Here is a 21,466-nt window from a genome sequence, read left to right as displayed (position 1 = left end):
GCGATGTGGAAGCTTTTTGAGATATTAAAAGATCACAGCTGTAGAGTTTGACAATCAAGTCTGTTTGCCACCATTTTTAATTCCTTGCTTCACCCTGGTCTGTCACAACATAATGAAAACACAATAAAAGCTGAAGATCAAAAAGTTTCTACTTTTTGCAGCTGCTGTTAGAAAGTTAAAAGGCTGAAAGAAACGCTCCATATTTCTGGATAGGAGAGAACCTAGCCTGATTCTCCTTGACACTAAAGTCTTGTGACACTCCTCTGGCATTGAAAAGAGGCAGGAAAGTCACTACAAATGTAGGTCACATACACCTTAAGGCCCTGCTGCCTTTGCACTTTACAGAGTGGTGTAACAACCCATAGTGCAGTAGAGAATCAGGCCCACTGTGTTGATAATAGTGGAAGCGCATAGCCAGGAAGGCATTAGAAGACCCATCCTGTGAATGATGGGAAACATTCGGCATGTTTGCAGAGGTGCTGATCAAGTGTACCTCTTTTGTTATTTCACAAAGAGTTCGATGTACTCAGCACTTCTCAAAGACAGGCCTACGTGCTAAACCATCAATCTGTATCTTGCTGTTCATTTCCTGGTTCTTCCTTTTTCTTTGCATATGCCTACTGGGTTTAACAGAGCCCACTGTTTCCATTAAGGTACCCATGGCCCCATCACCATCCCTGCAACACTATATTCCTCCCACAACCATAAAGTGCCTTGTAACCACAGAATCTCTCCTAACCATATGTAGATGGTCAACCATATGTAGATGTAATGATACATCAGACAGGAACAATCACAGAACCAGACAGAGATTATACAGACAAACAATAGCAAAGTGGGAACTATAATGACAAAACAGTACAGAAGTGAGGATTTCACATCCCAGCTATCGATAAGTGAGTTCTTGCCAGACAGGATGCTATCAAACTAAGTTTCCTTTTACATTTTCTAGGCACTTTCCTTTCTCTGGAGGCGACAGGCACTATCAGGACAGGATTGTATCCTAACAGCCCCATAGCACCTTATTTCAATGTGACTAGGTTGGAATGTGAGGAGGTGACCGGTCGCTTCCCAGCTTATGGCTGCCTCTGCTGCTTAGCCAAAGGCCTTAGCCTAAGAACAGGGCCTCAGACTGTCACAGTGAGAGAAGGACCTTAGACCGGCAGACAGTGATTTTGATTCTTTCTTTTATATCTCTATATAGTTATCTCTATAACTAGCCAAGTGATAAGAATACACCTAAATTCTTCGAGTACAAGCCTTTACCGACAGGCCTGAATATCTATATCCTAGCAATGGGTAAGAGGCATAGAAAGAGGAAATAGGAAGAAATACATAGCCATGAACATAGGGACTAAATCCATTCCTCCTCTCTCTCTTGGACAGACCATCACTGATTGTCGAAATCATCCCAGGACCAATTCTTAGCAATTTCCTTCAGCAGAGTGAAGTGGGAGCCGTAGGAGCACCTGTGGTCGGAGCGGGCTATGACGGCTCATTCGGTTTGTGGGGATTGTACGGCTCTGGAGACCGTTACAGAGGATTGTATGGTTACGGGGGATTAGGTGGTTATGGGGGCCATTACTGTTATGGGGGATTGAGTGGTTATGGGGGAGGTTACAGTTATGGGGGATTATGAAATTACCCAGGGCGTTATGGTTATGGGGAAATATGTGGTTCTGGGGTATCTTGCCATAGGTACCTCAGTGGAAGCCGTGTACCATATAAAACCCAGTAGGAATATCTGTTGGAAAAGAAAAGACAAGGAAGTGAACAGCAGGCTACCGACTCACAGCTGACCTTTAGAGCATGGATTTCAGAAGCGCTGTGCAGGCATGGCTCCACTTGAATTCAACGCGAGCTGTGTCTGCTCAGCGCCTTTGTCTCCTAGACCCATTTCTAACGTTACGTTTTATGACTCTTTCTGCCAATGCTTTCCCAACCATGTGCTTATTCTCTTAGTCACATGTGGACTCATTCTGAATTACACTCAGGCTGTTTGCACTAACCCCGCAGGGTGAAGGAATCAGGGGCCTTAACAGAGGCATCAGTTACATTTATTATCATTTATTATCATTTTAAATCCCTTTGCAGGGGAAAGGATCACTAACACATCATCAGAATGGTTACAGAGAGAGTGAGTCAAATAGGACTTGTGTAATTCACCTAGGAGAATAAGATAAAGTAATTAGAAGATCACTGAGCCATGAGTGCTTTTATACAGTTCTGTAGACTCACTGGAGGACTTGAGAGGCCCTGTGTTCCTGAAGGTCTAAATAGTTACAAATCAATCTTTGCATAACTCCTTCAATTGATGTAGTTTTTTTCCTCCGTGTTTTTGACAATTAGTTTGTTCCTAACTCCACATGGTGTGACATGCTCATTACACCCTGCAACTCTCTTTCATCTTACAACTTTATGGGCCAGCTACATTCCTGCTTTCATTCTACTGACTTCATTGATGCTGCAATGGGATATTTGGAAGCCTAGAATAGTAAAGTGTCCAATGTAGCTGACGAGCTATGGTGAGCATGTGGCCTTACTAATCACTGTTACTGGATTTTACTTCAGATTCTGCCACCTGCTCCCTGTGTATCCTACACCTCAATTGCTTGTTCACCTCCACATAAATCTGATCTAATATTGACATTATGCTCAATGATCATAGCCTTCCTCAAATCAAAGAACTTCAAAGCACTTCAGGCTCATTAATGTTGTATGTGTCCACGGTGTTGTATTATTTTAATAGCAGAATTTTTGTACTGGTATTAGATGCCTCCAGATTGTGGGTTAGATTAATTTTACAAATGCATGTTAAGGTTTCGGATGTCATTCCAATAGTCAGCTCATGACTCTTAGCTTTCAAATTAGGGGCTCTTTGATTTTCATTCAAAAAAGCTTTTCATTTCCCTTTCTTTACCAAACATTCCTTTGTAAACCTCAAGGGGCAGATGCTGAGCCAGGGTACATCAGCGCAGTTCTATAAATTTCTATGACATTCTGTGTCTTAAAACTGAGCGGAGAAATTGACACTGCTCAGGTTAGAAGAAATCCTGTCAGGGGTATATTTTCCATTTTCAAACATTCTAATTATAGATGAAAATCTTACTGTGGAGAAGGGTCTGGCCGAATGCCCTTGGTTGGCCAGATTTAGAATGAATCCAATCTCCTCTCACAGCAATTTGACCACCGAAGAAGTACTCCTTAACTCTGTCTGTTTTACGTGTCTTCCTTTTCTTTACAAGCTGAATTCTCTTACAGGACCCAATTCTCTTGGCTGCTCATGAACAGAGATACAGTAGCTGATGTTTCCCACTCATTTCACTGTACATTGGATCTGAGCAGCTGCGGTTGAAAGTGCCCAGTATGCTCAGACAGATACACTCCACACAGGGTTTTCTCTAAGCTAGCCTGGATAAAGTGCCTTTCTTCAGTTTGAAGCTGACGGAGCTATGCTGGTACACACTGGTTCAACATCCACCCTTAAACTGTAAAATAGATATAAAAGGGAAATGCAAAGGTGCATTGAATGAAAATCAAAGAGTCCAATTTCAGAGTCTGAGAATCACAAAAGAGTACTGGAATGACATCTGAGACCTTGACATACATTTTAAAAGCGAATCTAATCTTTAGTATTGGAACATCTAATCCAAGTAAATGTTATTACTACTATAATAATACATCACTTTGGCCGTATAAAACTTGACGAGTGGTGGTGAAGTGCTTTGAAATGCTTAGATCAGAGGAAGCCTCAGACAATCCATTTTGAAAGCTATTATTACACCTGTTTGCCACAGAGGTGAACGAAGGTCAGACAGGGAGTGATTGGGAGAGTCAAAAAAAGACACCAACAGTTGGGACTCTTCATGCCAAAAATTTACTCCAGCTCTTGAACCCCACTGGACACTTACCGTTCATGGCTTCCAGCTATGTCACTCACCTGAGAGTAACTCTTAGAAAGGCTCATTCTCGAATTTTTCTTAGTTTGTTCTCATGATTTTTGGGGGAATTTTTCCGTGAAACATCTTCTGATCTAAATGTGAAACATAATAAAAAATCAAGGGTTTTGCAATCCACTTTATTTGAAGGTGGTGGGTATTTACATTTGAGTAGATTTTAATTATCTCGTACCAAACTGAAGTGAATTGAATTATCTGGTACCACATCTGAATTAAATGTGGAGAGTTTTATTCCTGTACAACACATGAACAAGCTTGAAATGTACACACTTGTAATTTCTTTGGACAATTACTATCCTCATGGATAGAGAAGGCGATGTCAAAGAGACGACCCACCCTGTACCTCGTTTCACAAAGCTGAAAGAATTCATCACCATTGGGTCACGATGACCCGTTCGAGACGTGTGTTTCCAAGGAAAGAAAAAATAGCACACACAGTGCAGTTGGTGACTTCATCCCAATGGGTGACATGCCTTAAAGCAAGTTTTTGAAGCTTGAATTATATAATATGATTTATAATGCTAACATACTCATGGGAAAGAAATTGAGAGACTTTTAATTCCTTTGGAGAAGTGCTGTATTAATGTATAAAGGAGAGACAGTTAAAGTGGACCAAAATTAGCCAGTTTTTTTTTTTAATCATTGATGCTTAGTTCCATGGATGCACACATTTTTTAACAAGACATACTAACCTTGTCTTCTAAAAGAGTGCCACAGGGATGGAGCACGTGCTTAGCCCGTGGCAGGAGGAGTCAGAAGTATTGGATTGTATTTCTGTTTCTGCAACTCACACCCGTGCAACCTTCACCTCAATGTGCTTCTTTTTTCTCTACCTAGAAATCAGGGATAGTAAGGATGTTAGGACTGGAAATTGTTCAGCGTTCTTAGAACTGAAGATTTCAAAGCACCTAAGAACAGTCATTGGTGTTTTATAAATGCAAAGAGATGTATCCTTAGAATATTATTAAATTGTTTTGGGATTAGAAGCCTCTGCATTGACTAGTAGAGTCACCTGAAAAAAAAAATAGAGGCCAAGGTTTCTTGTGTTATTCCTTTAATCAGGTCATGATTCAAAGCCAAAGAATTTGGGGATATTGCATTTTCATTCAAATGTGATTTTGCATTTGGTATTTTTAAAATATTTTATAGGAAGGTGCTCTCAAGGTGGAAATCAGCACAGTTGCTTCAACTTCAAAGCAATTCTGGGCCTTAAAATCAAAGGAAGATATTTCTGCCTTCTTCCCTGGATACCGAAAGCACTCCTAGAGATATAGTTTACACTTAAAACAACATTCTGGTTCTTGCAGGATTTTTTTCAGCAATACGGCCCATAGCTGGTCAGATTTTATGTCATATCTCATCCCACAGCACTCTCCTCCTTTACCAAGAATCCATGATTTCAACCTCTCCTGGGCTTCTTCCAGGGCTCAGTCAGCTGCATTACCTTGCAAGACTTCAGTTTCTTGTCAGCTCAGTCATAGAGAGATGGTTTCTGACAGAGTACAAGTTCCACAACTTAACTCAAAACCTTGCTATAGAAGAGCACTGCTTCCTTTCACTCCCTACCGTCCCTTCCCTTGACCTTGAGCAAATCAACTCTAGGCATCCCTTTGAGACAGCATTGGTGACACAAGTGGAGGTCCAATGTTAGGTCACATTTTAATCACTGGAGGTTGAAATTCACTCCTGGGCAGAGAATCATCAGAAAGGCTCGTACTATACTTAAGTCCTTGCAAAGACGTAGTTTGAAAGTTTAAAGTAGAACTAAAGCTGTCCATAGTCATTATTCGATCCCCCTGCCAAAGGGTGAATTCGAGACTTAAGGTCATGACAGGAAACACACTGAAGGCAAAGGAATATTTCCAATTGATTACAAAGGGAATTGGATCTGAGATGGGGATGGAGGGTGTGAGAATGCAGAAAAATAGCTCTCTGCTTCCAAGCAGGTTTATAATGAAATGTCCAGTGCCCCTGAGAATGACCAGTATGAACAGAAAGGACCAAAGGGGAGTGGGGGAGGTTTAGATTGGATATTAGGAAAAACTTTTTCACTAAGAGGGTGGTGAAACACTGGAATGCGTTACCTAGGGAGGTGGTAGAATCTCCTTCCTTAGAGGTTTTTAAGGTCAGGCTTGACAAAGCCCTGGCTGGGATGATTTAACTGGGAATTGGTCCTGCTTCGAGCGGGGGGTTGGACTAGATGACCTTCAGGGGTCCCTTCCAACCCTGATATTCTATGATTCTATGATTCTATGATCTGTTCAGGACAGCCAGTTGTGCTACTGATGCAGCTCTGAATCACTTTGACATGCATTCTCATTGGTGTGATCCAATCTGGCAATTCCTACATTCTTATGAGCAGAAATGCCCATTGAAGATTCTTACACTCAGATGGTGTAATTTAGGGTCGCTCCATGGAAGTCAGTGGACCTGAACCCATTTTACCAGAGCTGAGGATCTTGTCCTTAGTGATTTCTTTGGAGAAAGGAAAAGTTTCTGTTCCTTCCTTAGCAAGTATTGGTGACTCCCAGGGTTTGGAAAACCAAAGAGCCACACTCTGACACTGGACTCAACTGGTTTGCATGCAGAGGTTGAATCCTCAAGGGAAAGGAAAAGATCAGCATTATCCCAGCCAAGTTCTCTTTGAGAAATGTCTATAACGGTCACAGCATCCCAGGTATCCTTCAAAGAAATAATTACACTTATTCCAGGCGGTGTTTTTAGACAGGTCACTGAGAGGGCTTCAAATGGGACAATTGGGAGGTACATTTAGTGTGAGTGGATAAGAGGCAAAGAAAGAGGAAATAGGAACAAATATATAGCCAAAAAGATAGGAACTAAGTCCACTCCTCCTGTCTCTCTCGGGCCCCACGTAGACCTCACTACTACAGTAACTGAGGTTTGAGTCCTTTCTTTCACTGGCACATGTACTTTCTTTTTACTCTACTCCCTGTTGTGTGTTTCAGGTTTACCTCCATCACAGAAAGATGTCTTGTTCCAGCCTGTACTATCCAGAATGCGGGGTGACCCGGCCCAGTCCAGTTTCTGGCAGCTTCAATGAGCCGTGCGTTAGGCAGTGCCCTGACTCCGAAACAGTGATCAGACCATCACCAGTTGTCGTGACCATCCCAGGACCAATTCTCAGCAATTTCCCTCAGCAGAGTGAAGTGGCAGCTGTAGGAGCACCTGTGGTCGGAGCCGGCTATGGGGGTTCATTCGGTTTGGGGGGATTGTACGGGGGCTATGGAGGCCATTATGGAGGATTGTATGGTTACGGGGGATTAGGTGCTTACGGGGGCCGTTATGGATTCGGGGGATTGAGTGGTTACGGGGGCCGTTATGGTGGATGGTGTGGTTACGGGGGAGGTTACGGTTATGGAGGATTATCCGATTCTGGGGTATCTTGCCATAGGTACCTGAGTGGAAGCTCTACGCCATGTTAAACCCTGCAGGAATATCAATGGTAAAAGAAAAGACCAGGAAATGAAGAATAGGCTACAGATTCAGATGGAGATTTCAGAAGCGCTGTGCAGGCATGGCTCCACTTGAATTCATCGCGAGCTGTGTCTGCTCAGCGCCTTTGTCTCCTAGACCCATTTCTAATGTTATGCTTATAAACTCTTTCTGCCAATGCTTTCCCAACTGCGTGCTTAGTCTCTCAGTCACATGTGGACTCATTCTGAATTACACTCAGGCTGTTTGCACTAACCCCGTAGTCTGACGGAAAGAGGGGCCTTAAGACAGGCATTAGTTGTATTTATTATCACTCGAATTTGTTTGTCCAACTCTGCACCTGCGAAAAAGGAAAAACAACTTCTTGCCTCAAATGCATCGCAAGGAAGCGGGTGATCGGTCGCAGCCCCTCTGGAAACACGTGAAATACCTTCTTTCTGTTGTGTATTATTTCTTTCTGTAACTGTGTATTGCAAATTTCATTCTCATTAAAAACTATGCTGCATCGTAATATTGGTCTTCTGGTTTTCCTTGTTCCCCCCTCCTTGTTTAGAAATCCTGCTGCATGAAATTCATCCCTGTAGAGCAGGCAGCACCAGGCACCTCTCAAGTTGCAACTTTCGAAGGCATGGAGTGATAGGAGATTAAAGCCCTTTAAGTGGTTCATAGCGATGTGGAAGCTTTTTGAGATATTAAAAGATCACAGCTGTAGAGTTTGACAATCAAGTCTGTTTGCCACCATTTTTAATTCCTTGCTTCACCCTGGTCTGTCACAACATAATGAAAACACAATAAAAGCTGAAGATCAAAAAGTTTCTACTTTTTGCAGCTGCTGTTAGAAAGTTAAAAGGCTGAAAGAAACGCTCCATATTTCTGGATAGGAGAGAACCTAGCCTGATTCTCCTTGACACTAAAGTCTTGTGACACTCCTCTGGCATTGAAAAGAGGCAGGAAAGTCACTACAAATGTAGGTCACATACACCTTAAGGCCCTGCTGCCTTTGCACTTTACAGAGTGGTGTAACAACCCATAGTGCAGTAGAGAATCAGGCCCACTGTGTTGATAATAGTGGAAGCGCATAGCCAGGAAGGCATTAGAAGACCCATCCTGTGAATGATGGGAAACATTCGGCATGTTTGCAGAGGTGCTGATCAAGTGTACCTCTTTTGTTATTTCACAAAGAGTTTGATGTACTCAGCACTTCTCAAAGACAGGCCTACGTGCTAAACCATCAATCTGTATCTTGCTGTTCATTTCCTGGTTCTTCCTTTTTCTTTGCATATGCCTACTGGGTTTAACAGAGCCCACTGTTTCCATTAAGGTACCCATGGCCCCATCACCATCCCTGCAACACTATATTCCTCCCACAACCATAAAGTGCCTTGTAACCACAGAATCTCTCCTAACCATATGTAGATGGTCAACCATATGTAGATGTAATGATACATCAGACAGGAACAATCACAGAACCAGACAGAGATTATACAGACAAACAATAGCAAAGTGGGAACTATAATGACAAAACAGTACAGAAGTGAGGATTTCACATCCCAGCTATCGATAAGTGAGTTCTTGCCAGACAGGATGCTATCAAACTAAGTTTCCTTTTACATTTTCTAGGCACTTTCCTTTCTCTGGAGGCGACAGGCACTATCAGGACAGGATTGTATCCTAACAGCCCCATAGCACCTTATTTCAATGTGACTAGGTTGGAATGTGAGGAGGTGACCGGTCGCTTCCCAGCTTATGGCTGCCTCTGCTGCTTAGCCAAAGGCCTTAGCCTAAGAACAGGGCCTCAGACTGTCACAGTGAGAGAAGGACCTTAGACCGGCAGACAGTGATTTTGATTCTTTCTTTTATATCTCTATATAGTTATCTCTATAACTAGCCAAGTGATAAGAATACACCTAAATTCTTCGAGTACAAGCCTTTACCGACAGGCCTGAATATCTATATCCTAGCAATGGGTAAGAGGCATAGAAAGAGGAAATAGGAAGAAATACATAGCCATGAACATAGGGACTAAATCCATTCCTCCTCTCTCTCTTGGACAGACCATCACTGATTGTCGAAATCATCCCAGGACCAATTCTTAGCAATTTCCTTCAGCAGAGTGAAGTGGGAGCCGTAGGAGCACCTGTGGTCGGAGCGGGCTATGACGGCTCATTCGGTTTGTGGGGATTGTACGGCTCTGGAGACCGTTACAGAGGATTGTATGGTTACGGGGGATTAGGTGGTTATGGGGGCCATTACTGTTATGGGGGATTGAGTGGTTATGGGGGAGGTTACAGTTATGGGGGATTATGAAATTACCCAGGGCGTTATGGTTATGGGGAAATATGTGGTTCTGGGGTATCTTGCCATAGGTACCTCAGTGGAAGCCGTGTACCATATAAAACCCAGTAGGAATATCTGTTGGAAAAGAAAAGACAAGGAAGTGAACAGCAGGCTACCGACTCACAGCTGACCTTTAGAGCATGGATTTCAGAAGCGCTGTGCAGGCATGGCTCCACTTGAATTCAACGCGAGCTGTGTCTGCTCAGCGCCTTTGTCTCCTAGACCCATTTCTAACGTTACGTTTTATGACTCTTTCTGCCAATGCTTTCCCAACCATGTGCTTATTCTCTTAGTCACATGTGGACTCATTCTGAATTACACTCAGGCTGTTTGCACTAACCCCGCAGGGTGAAGGAATCAGGGGCCTTAACAGAGGCATCAGTTACATTTATTATCATTTATTATCATTTTAAATCCCTTTGCAGGGGAAAGGATCACTAACACATCATCAGAATGGTTACAGAGAGAGTGAGTCAAATAGGACTTGTGTAATTCACCTAGGAGAATAAGATAAAGTAATTAGAAGATCACTGAGCCATGAGTGCTTTTATACAGTTCTGTAGACTCACTGGAGGACTTGAGAGGCCCTGTGTTCCTGAAGGTCTAAATAGTTACAAATCAATCTTTGCATAACTCCTTCAATTGATGTAGTTTTTTTCCTCCGTGTTTTTGACAATTAGTTTGTTCCTAACTCCACATGGTGTGACATGCTCATTACACCCTGCAACTCTCTTTCATCTTACAACTTTATGGGCCAGCTACATTCCTGCTTTCATTCTACTGACTTCATTGATGCTGCAATGGGATATTTGGAAGCCTAGAATAGTAAAGTGTCCAATGTAGCTGACGAGCTATGGTGAGCATGTGGCCTTACTAATCACTGTTACTGGATTTTACTTCAGATTCTGCCACCTGCTCCCTGTGTATCCTACACCTCAATTGCTTGTTCACCTCCACATAAATCTGATCTAATATTGACATTATGCTCAATGATCATAGCCTTCCTCAAATCAAAGAACTTCAAAGCACTTCAGGCTCATTAATGTTGTATGTGTCCACGGTGTTGTATTATTTTAATAGCAGAATTTTTGTACTGGTATTAGATGCCTCCAGATTGTGGGTTAGATTAATTTTACAAATGCATGTTAAGGTTTCGGATGTCATTCCAATAGTCAGCTCATGACTCTTAGCTTTCAAATTAGGGGCTCTTTGATTTTCATTCAAAAAAGCTTTTCATTTCCCTTTCTTTACCAAACATTCCTTTGTAAACCTCAAGGGGCAGATGCTGAGCCAGGGTACATCAGCGCAGTTCTATAAATTTCTATGACATTCTGTGTCTTAAAACTGAGCGGAGAAATTGACACTGCTCAGGTTAGAAGAAATCCTGTCAGGGGTATATTTTCCATTTTCAAACATTCTAATTATAGATGAAAATCTTACTGTGGAGAAGGGTCTGGCCGAATGCCCTTGGTTGGCCAGATTTAGAATGAATCCAATCTCCTCTCACAGCAATTTGACCACCGAAGAAGTACTCCTTAACTCTGTCTGTTTTACGCGTCTTCCTTTTCTTTACAAGCTGAATTCTCTTACAGGACCCAATTCTCTTGGCTGCTCATGAACAGAGATACAGTAGCTGATGTTTCCCACTCATTTCACTGTACATTGGATCTGAGCAGCTGCGGTTGAAAGTGCCCAGTATGCTCAGACAGATACACTCCACACAGGGTTTTCTCTAAGCTAGCCTGGATAAAGTGCCTTTCTTCAGTTTGAAGCTGACGGAGCTATGCTGGTACACACTGGTTCAACATCCACCCTTAAACTGTAAAATAGATATAAAAGGGAAATGCAAAGGTGCATTGAATGAAAATCAAAGAGTCCAATTTCAGAGTCTGAGAATCACAAAAGAGTACTGGAATGACATCTGAGACCTTGACATACATTTTAAAAGCGAATCTAATCTTTAGTATTGGAACATCTAATCCAAGTAAATGTTATTACTACTATAATAATACATCACTTTGGCCGTATAAAACTTGACGAGTGGTGGTGAAGTGCTTTGAAATGCTTAGATCAGAGGAAGCCTCAGACAATCCATTTTGAAAGCTATTATTACACCTGTTTGCCACAGAGGTGAACGAAGGTCAGACAGGGAGTGATTGGGAGAGTCAAAAAAAGACACCAACAGTTGGGACTCTTCATGCCAAAAATTTACTCCAGCTCTTGAACCCCACTGGACACTTACCGTTCATGGCTTCCAGCTATGTCACTCACCTGAGAGTAACTCTTAGAAAGGCTCATTCTCGAATTTTTCTTAGTTTGTTCTCATGATTTTTGGGGGAATTTTTCCGTGAAACATCTTCTGATCTAAATGTGAAACATAATAAAAAATCAAGGGTTTTGCAATCCACTTTATTTGAAGGTGGTGGGTATTTACATTTGAGTAGATTTTAATTATCTCGTACCAAACTGAAGTGAATTGAATTATCTGGTACCACATCTGAATTAAATGTGGAGAGTTTTATTCCTGTACAACACATGAACAAGCTTGAAATGTACACACTTGTAATTTCTTTGGACAATTACTATCCTCATGGATAGAGAAGGCGATGTCAAAGAGACGACCCACCCTGTACCTCGTTTCACAAAGCTGAAAGAATTCATCACCATTGGGTCACGATGACCCGTTCGAGACGTGTGTTTCCAAGGAAAGAAAAAATAGCACACACAGTGCAGTTGGTGACTTCATCCCAATGGGTGACATGCCTTAAAGCAAGTTTTTGAAGCTTGAATTATATAATATGATTTATAATGCTAACATACTCATGGGAAAGAAATTGAGAGACTTTTAATTCCTTTGGAGAAGTGCTGTATTAATGTATAAAGGAGAGACAGTTAAAGTGGACCAAAATTAGCCAGTTTTTTTTTTTAATCATTGATGCTTAGTTCCATGGATGCACACATTTTTTAACAAGACATACTAACCTTGTCTTCTAAAAGAGTGCCACAGGGATGGAGCACGTGCTTAGCCCGTGGCAGGAGGAGTCAGAAGTATTGGATTGTATTTCTGTTTCTGCAACTCACACCCGTGCAACCTTCACCTCAATGTGCTTCTTTTTTCTCTACCTAGAAATCAGGGATAGTAAGGATGTTAGGACTGGAAATTGTTCAGCGTTCTTAGAACTGAAGATTTCAAAGTGTACCTGATCAAGTGTACCTCTTTTGTTATTTCACAAAGAGTTCGATGTACTCAGCACTTCTCAAAGACAGGCCTACGTGCTAAACCATCAATCTGTATCTTGCTGTTCATTTCCTGGTTCTTCCTTTTTCTTTGCATATGCCTACTGGGTTTAACAGAGCCCACTGTTTCCATTAAGGTACCCATGGCCCCATCACCATCCCTGCAACACTATATTTCTCCCACAACCATAAAGTGCCTTGTAACCACAGAATCTCTCCTAACCATATGAATCCCGATAACCACGTCATGTCCCAGAACCACAGGGACCCCTCAACTACATAAACCTCCATAATGCTATAAGGTTCTATCACCACATACGTCCCCATCACCACCTCCAGTGTCAGCTGCTGCTGAAGATCCCACTGTGCTTTCCTGAGGGAAAGAACTGAGCATTGGTCCTGAGAAGATCATGACAAAGGGTGGGTGGTTGGATCAGCACTGTGGGCTCAGGGCACTACCTTAAGTAAGGCTTGTTGAAGCTGTCCACACATGCTTTGTGGAAAGTCTCTCCACACATTTGTGAAACAAGACATCTTTCTGCAGTGGAGATAAATCTGAGAAACGCAGCAGGCAAGAGAGTAAATTTAAGGTGCATGGATAAGTGGAATAAAAATGTTTATATTGAGCTCCTAATTCAATTGAGGTCACAAAGACACGTAAAGAGAGAGACAGAAGGAGAGAGAAAGCAAGAAAGCAAGCAAGCAAGAAAGAAAGCAAGAAAGCAAGCAAGAAAGAAAGATCTACCCACTATTTTGAATTTTTGTGACTTTCTTTGTCCTAAATAACCCTGTCTCTAAGCACTATATAATTTCTATCACTAATGCACGCGATTATTGGTCCATTAAAAATTATACCACGGAACTTGACTGGGATAGCATTAGCAATGCCATTTTCCTTGTTAGGATGTTAGGAGTTCAGGTCAGCATCAGAATGTGCTGCTTTGGTGTGTAAACCTCAGTGTGTCACCAACACTTGCTGATCAACGAAGGGAAGTGTTTGGCTTCTTTTTAAAATAAAAAAACCCCACTAAACGCCACGTCCTCAGCTGGTGTAAATGTGCGCTGTTTCACTGATTTCATTGGAGCTACACTAAGTGAGACCAGATGAGTAACTGCACCTCTAATCACTTGTGCATATGAGACGGTAGCAACTGCCATGCAGGAAGAGAAGAGTGGCCCATCCAGTACAATATCATGTCTCAATGAGTGCCACTTACCAGCTGCATCAGAAGAAAGCAGAAGAAGAACGAATTAAGCCTCTATGGAGGAAACTTGGGGAGTTTCTTCCAAGACCCTAAATTAAAAATTGGGGGTGAGAATTTTCAGAGCTACCCAAGGGATGTGACTGCCCAAGTTCCTCAGATAGCGAGTTTTTGATGCTTGAATGATATACTATGATTTGCAATGCTACCACCGCCAAGGAAAAGATAGAAATTGCGAGACTTGTAATTCCTTTGGAGAAGTGTTGTCCACAAGTGTAAAGAAGAAACAATTAAAGTGTATCAAACGTTAGTCTTTTTTTCATTGTTGATGCTTAGATCCAAGGATGCACACATTTTTTAGCAAGAGATATTACTAATGTCGTCTTGTAACAGCGTGTAACAGGGGTGAACCTCGAACTTACTCTGTGTTACGAGGAGTCAGAACTATTGGGTTGTATTTCTGTTTCTGGAACTGACCCCCGTGTGACCTTCACCTCCACGTGCCTCTTGTTCTATGCCAAAAAAAACAAGGATAGTAAGGTTGTTACGGGTGGAAGTTTTTCGGCGTTCGCAGAACGCAAGATTCCAAAGCACCTGACAAACACGTATTGGTGTTTCACACATAAAAAGGGTTGTATTCTTAGAAGATTAATAAATTGTTCCTGGGATTAGACGCCTCTGCAATGAGTAATAGAGTCACTTAAAAAAAAATAGAGGCCACGGGCTCTCATGTCATTCCTTTAATCAGGTTGTGATTCAAAGCCAAAGAATTTGGGGATATTTCATTTTCATTCTAATGTAATTTTGAATTTGGTGTATTTATAGGAAAACGAAGGGGCTCCCTTGGCGTTAATCCGCAGAGTTGCTTCAAACTGAAAGAGGTGCAGGGCCTTAAAGTCAAAGGAGGACATTTCTGCCTTCTTCCCTGGATATAGAATGCACTCCTAGAGATATATTTTACACTTAAAACAACATTCTGGTTCTTGCAGAAATGTTTTATGCAACATAACCTGTGGCTGGTGGGACATGTCTAGTTGGCAGCCAGTATCAAGTCGAGTGCCTCAAGAGTCGGTCCTGGGGCTGGTTTTGTTCACTATCTTCATAAATGATCTGGAGGACGGTGCGGATTGCACCCTCAGCAAGTTTGCAGATGACACTAAACTGGGAGAAGCGGTAGATACGCTGGAGGGTAGGGATAGGATACAGAGGGCCCTAGACAAATTAGAGAATTGGGCCAAAAAGAAATCTGACGAGGTTCAACAAGGACAAGTGCAGAGTCCTGCACTTAGGACGGAAGAATCCCATGCACCGCTACAGACTAGGGACCAAATGGCTCGGCAGCAGTTCTGCAAAAAAGGACCTAGGGGTTACAGTGGACGAGAAGCTAGATATGAGTTGCCAAGAAGGCCAATGGCATTTTGGGATGTATAAGTAGGGGCATTGCCAGCAGATTGAGGGACGTGATCATTCCCCTCTAGTCAACATTGGTGAGGCCTCATCTGGAGTACTGTGTCCAGTTTTGGGCCCCACACTACAAGGAGGATGTGGAAAAATTGGAAAGAGTCCAGCGGAGGGCAACAAAAATGATTAGGGGAGTGGAACACATGACTTATGAGGAGAGGCTGAGGGAACTGGGATTGTTCAGTCTGCAGAAGAGAAGAATGAGGGGGGATTTGATAGCTGCTTTCAACTACCTGAAAGGGGGTTCCAAAGAGGATGGCTCCAGACTGTTCTCAGTGGTAGCTGATGACAGAACAAGGAGTAACGGTCTCAAGTTGCAGTGGGGGAGGTTTAGGTTGGATACTAGGAAAAACATTTTCACTAGGAGGGTGGTGAAACACTGGAATGCGTTACCTAGGGAGGTGGTGGAATCTCCCTCCTTAGATATTTTTAAGGTCAGGCTTGACAAAGCCTTGGCTGGGATGATTTAGTTGGGGATTGGTCCTGCTTTGAGCAAGGGGTTGGACTAGATGACCTCCTGAGGTCCCTTCCAACCCTGATATTCTATGATTCTATGGTTTCTAACAGAGTACAAATTTAATGATTTAACTGAAAACCTTTCTAGAAAAGAGCACTGCTTCCTTCAACTCCCCCCTATCCCTTCCATGGACCCATGAGTAAATCTGGTCTAGGAAACCCTTTGAGATACCATTGGTGACACAAGTGGCGGTCCTATGTTAGGTCAAGGTTTAATCATCGTAAGGTGAAATTCACCTCTGGGCAGAGGGCCAACACAAAGGCCCATGCTCCACTGAAGTCCCTACTCAGAGGTAGTTTGAAAGTTTGAAGTGGGGCTAAAATTGTCCACAGGCATCGTACTATCCCCCTGCCAAAAAGTGAATTTGAGACTTAAGGTCATGACAGGAAAGACACTGAAGGCAATGGAATGATTCCGATTGTTTTCAAAGGGAATTGGATCTGACCCGTTGGGGATGGAGCTTGTGAGAAAGCAGAAAAATGGATCTTTGCTTCCTGGCAAGTTTATCATGAACTGTAGAATGCCCCTAACAATGACCTGCATGAACTGAAAGGACCAAAGGGGATATCTGTTCAGGACAGCCAGTTGTGCTACTGATGCAATTCTGAATCACCTTGACATGCATGCTCATTGCAGCACCAAGAGAGTCACTGGAATGATACTAGGAATGCAGATTGCAACGTGCATGTCACTCCCTTTGAGGCTGAGATTAGCCCAATACTCCCAAACCCTGAGAAAACAGCTCCATCAAAAGAAGGATTTACCGAGGCATGCAACTTTGTTTGGTAACTAAATGGGACTTCCTGTACCAAACGCATCACAGATCCTCCAGGCAGTCCTAGACACTGTATAAAAGCGCTCACAACTCAGGGTCCTTCTAAACACTTCTCCACACTTCAGCTCCTCGGTCAACTGGGTAAGTCCAATTTGAATCAAACTCTTTCTAACATCAAGAGGTGTCACAGTAGGATCTATTTCCATTTAAGACTGAATCTTGCATGTACGCTCTGTGATTTTTATCAGGGATTAGAGTGTTGTTCCATACATAATTATCTTGTGTAGACAATCAGTAGCTGGTTGTGGTGGATCCATGATTTGAAGCCAAAGGTGGGGATTTTAGGAGCACCAAATGCAACTGAGAAACATATTTCCTAATAACTGGAAATTGATTTCGGGCATTTAAATCTTCCTAAAGTAATTTTAGAAAGTTTCTTAGCCATTTTTTTGCTTGGCTAGATTAGGAAGAAACTTTCCCAGTTTATTCCATACATGGCCAATTTAGGGGTCTTCTACTTTATTTGGAAGTAGCTGTTACTCCTCACTATTGGAGGCAGGAGAATTATTAAGCTGACAACTGGTGTGATCCAGTCTAGCAATTCCAATGTTCTTATGAGCAGAAATACCCATTGAAGATTCTTATACTCAGATGGTATAATTTATTGTCGCTCCATAGAAGTCAGTGGACCTGAACCCATTTTACCAGAGCTGAGGATCTTGTCCTTAGTGATGTATTTGAAGAAAAGAAAAGTTTCTGTTTATTCATCCACAAGTATTCGTGACTCCCAAGGTTTAGAAAGCCAAAGAGCCACATTCTGGCACTGGACTCAACTGGTTTGAATGCAGAGGTTGAATCTTCAAAGGAAAGCAAATGATAGCAGTATCCCAGCCATGTTCTCTTTGAGCAATGTCTATAATGGACACCGAATCCCGGGGGTCCGTCAATGAAATAGTTACTCTTACTGGTTTTTCAGACAAAGTCATTGAGAAGGGTTCAAATGGGCCTGTTGGGAGGGAAGTTTACTGTGAGTGGATAAGAGGCATAGAAAGAGGAAATAGGGACCAATACGCAGCCACAAACATAGGGACTAAATCCACTCCTTCTCTCTCTTGGGCCCCACAGCGACATCACTGCAAGAGTAACCGAGTTTTGAGTCTTTTCTTCCACTGACACTAGTACCTTTTCTTTACTCTATTCCCTGTCAACCTCTGGAACTCCTTGCCAGAGGCTGTTGTGAAGGCCAGTACTATAATGGGGTTCAAGAGGGAGCTAGATAGATTCATGAAAGATAGGTCCATCAATGGCTATGAGCCAGGATGGGCACGAGTGGTGTCCTCTGTTTTCCAGAAGCTGGGATTGGGTGACAGGGCATGGATCACTTGATGATAACCTGGTCTTTCCCTTTGGGGCACCTGCCATTGGCCACTGTCAGAGGACAGGATACTGGGCTTGATGGACCTTTGATCTGACCCAGTATGGCCATTCTTATCTTCTTATGTTTTGTTGTGTGTTTCAGGTTTGCACACAGAAAGATGTCTTGCTCCAGCCTGTGCTATCCAGAATGCGGGGTGGCCCAGCCCAGTCCAGTTTCTGGCAGCTGGAATGAGCCATGTGTTAGGCAGTGCCCTGACTCTGAAGTGGTCATCAGACCATCACCCGTTGTCGTGACCATCCCGGGACCAATTCTCAGCACTTTCCCTCAGCAGAGTGAAGTGGCAGCTGTAGGAGCACCTGTGGTCGGAGCCGGCTACGGGGGTTCATTCGGTTTGGGGGGATTGTACGGCTATGGAGGCCGTTACGGAGGATTGTATGGTTACGGGGGATCAGGTGCTTATGGAGGCCGTTACGGAGGATTGTATGGTTACGGGGGATTAGGTGCTTATGGGGGCCGTTATGGTTACGGGGGATTGAGTAGTTACGGGGGCCGTTATGGTGGACTGTGCGGTTACGGGGGATTGTATGGTTATGGGGGTGGTTTCGGGGGATTGTGTGGTTACGGGGGCCATTATGGTTACGGGGGCCCTTATGGCGGACTGTGCGGTTATGGGGGCCGTTATGGTGGACTGTGTGGTTACGGGGGAGGTTACGGTTATGGAGGATTATCCGGTTCCGGGGTATCTTGCCATAGGTACCTGAGTGGAAGCTGTACACCATGTTAAACCTTGCAGGAATATCAATGGTAAAAAAAAAAGACCAGGAAATGAAGAACAAGCTACAGATTCAGATGGAGATTTCAGAAGCGCTGTGCAGGCATGGCTCCACTTGAATTCATCGCGAGCTGTGTCTGCTCAGCGCCTTTGTCTCCTAGACCCATTTCTAATGTTATGCTTTAAACTTTTTCTGCCAATGCTTTCCCAACCACGTGCTTAGTCTCTTAGTCACATGTGGACTCATTCTGAATTACACTCAGGCTGTTTGCACTTACCCCTCAGTGTGAAGGAAACAGGGGCCTTAAAACAGGCATCAGTTGTATTTATTATCGCTTTAATTTGTTTGTCCAACTCTGCACCTGCGAAAAAGGAAAAACAACATCTCGCCTCAAATGCATCGCAAGGAAGCGGGTGATCAGTCGCAGCCCCTCTGGAAACACGTGAAATACCTTCTTTCTCTTGTGTATTATTTCTTTCTGTAACTGTGTATTGCAAATTTCATTCAGTCGCAGCCCCTCTGGAAACACGTGAAATACCTTCTTTCTCTTGTGTATTATTTCTATCTGTAACTGTGTATTGCAAATTTCATTCTCATTAAAAACTATGCTGCATCGTAATATCGGTCTTCTGGCTTTCCTTGTTCCTCCCTCCTTGTTTAGAAATCCTGCTGCATGAAATTCATCCCTGTAGAGCAGGCAGCACCAGACACCTCTCAAGTTGCAACTTTCGAAGGCATGGAGTGATAGGAGATTAAAGCCCTTTAAGTGGTTCATAGCGATGTGGAAGCTTTTCGAGATATTAAAAGATCACAGCTGTAGAGTTTGACAATCAAGTCTGTTTGCCACCATTGTTAATTCCTTGTTTCACCCTGGTCTGTCACAACGTAACGAAAACACAACAAAAGCTGAAGATCAAAAAGTTTCTACGTTATGCAGCTGCTGTTAGAAAGTTAAAAGGCTTAAAGAAACGCTCCTTATTCCTGGATAGGAGAGAACCTAGCCTGATTCTCCTTGACACTAAAGTCTTGTGACACTCCTCTGGCATTGGAAAGAGGCAGGAAAGTCACTACAAATGTAGGTCCCATACACCTTTAAGGCCCTGCTGCCTTTGCACTTTACAGAGTGGTGTAAAAACCCATAGCGCAGTAGAGAATCAGGCCCACTGTGTTGATAACAGTGGAAGCGCATAGCCAGGAAGGCATTAGAAGACCCATCCTGTGAATGATGGGAAACATTCGGCATGTTTGCAGAGGTGCTGATAAAGTGGAGCTCTTTTGTTATTTCACAAAGAGTTCGATGTACTCAGGACTTCTCAAAGACAGGCCTATGCGCTAAACCATCAATCTGTATCTTGCTGTTCATTTCCTGGTTCTTCCTTTTTCTTTGCATATGCCTACTGGGTTTAACAGAGCCCACTGTTTCCATTAAGGTACCCATGGCCCCATCACCATCCCCACAACACTATATTCCTCCCACAACCATAAAGTGCCTTGTAACCACAGAATCTTTTATGCTCAAATAAATTGGTTAGTCTCTAAGGTGCCACAAGTCCTCCTTTTCTTTTTCCTAACCATATGAATCCCGATAACCATGTCATGTCCCAGAACCAAAGGGACCCCCCAACTACATAAGCCTCCATAACGGTATAAGGTTCTATCACCACATACGTCCCCATCACCACCTCCAGTGTCAGCTGCTGCTGGAGATCCCACTGTGCTTTCCTGAGGGAAAGGACTGAGAATATTTTAGAGAGGGAGATGGGCGAAATTCGGGTATTTGTTCTCAATGAAGCTGTGATCTGGGGGTGAAAGGCTCATTGCTTAATGGCAAAAAGATTTATTCCTGTGCAATTCAGGTCTTTAACGCTGCAGCTTTAAATTTGTTATTGATCCTGGTGTATCTCTACAGAGAGGGATGCCCTCAGACATTTCTCTTGGTGATGCAGAGAGAATGGTGCTCACAGTACTCTGGAGGAAATAGTGACTGAGATGGATTTACTGCATTTCTTCAAGATTGGCAGGGATATAAACTCTTGTGCTTCAGGGCATCGTCCAATCGTCCGTGGGGGCAGATCGGATTGACGGGGGATAGTGAAAAAGTTCCTCTGTGGGCAGGTGATCCCATGCCTGTGTTCTGCTGGGTTTCTTGCACCTCCCTGTGAAGTCTCGGGCACTCACCACTGTGGGAGTGAGGCCTGATCTGCTGCAGCAATGCCTATGTTCTTCCCTTCCAAGGAGGGGTCAATAGGTATGGTATGACGTTGAAGAATAGAGCTGTGTTACCCTTAAATAACACCCGGTGGCAGATGGCTAAATCTCCCCTCACTGTGTGAGTATTACATCATGTCATTGAAGAGCCGGGATGGTCTGGATA

General features: G+C 43.1%; 2 protein-coding genes across 2 annotated transcripts; both read left to right on the top strand.

The window, feature by feature from the left end:
• Positions 1 to 1,423: 1,423 nt before the first annotated feature.
• LOC144930017 (claw keratin-like) lies at positions 1,424 to 7,448 on the top strand. The gene is made up of 2 exons (XM_078851050.1): positions 1,424 to 1,502; positions 6,926 to 7,448. Exons 1-2 carry the CDS (start codon positions 1,488 to 1,490, stop codon positions 7,400 to 7,402), a joined length of 492 nt encoding a protein of 163 aa, XP_078707176.1. The 5' UTR covers positions 1,424 to 1,487; the 3' UTR covers positions 7,403 to 7,448.
• Positions 7,449 to 18,476: 11,028 nt separating this feature from the next.
• On the top strand, positions 18,477 to 19,058 carry LOC140902887 (uncharacterized; the record flags this gene model as incomplete). The annotated part of the gene is made up of 1 exon (XM_073323477.2): positions 18,477 to 19,058. A coding segment is annotated over exon 1 (582 nt), but the record flags the coding sequence as incomplete, so codon positions are not given.
• Between the last annotated feature and the right edge of the window lie 2,408 nt (positions 19,059 to 21,466).

This window comes from Lepidochelys kempii, unplaced genomic scaffold, assembly GCF_965140285.1.
Source record: "Lepidochelys kempii isolate rLepKem1 unplaced genomic scaffold, rLepKem1.hap1 scaffold_247, whole genome shotgun sequence".
NCBI lineage: Eukaryota > Metazoa > Chordata > Testudines > Cheloniidae > Lepidochelys > Lepidochelys kempii.
This window is presented reverse-complemented; position numbering and strand designations above follow the sequence as displayed.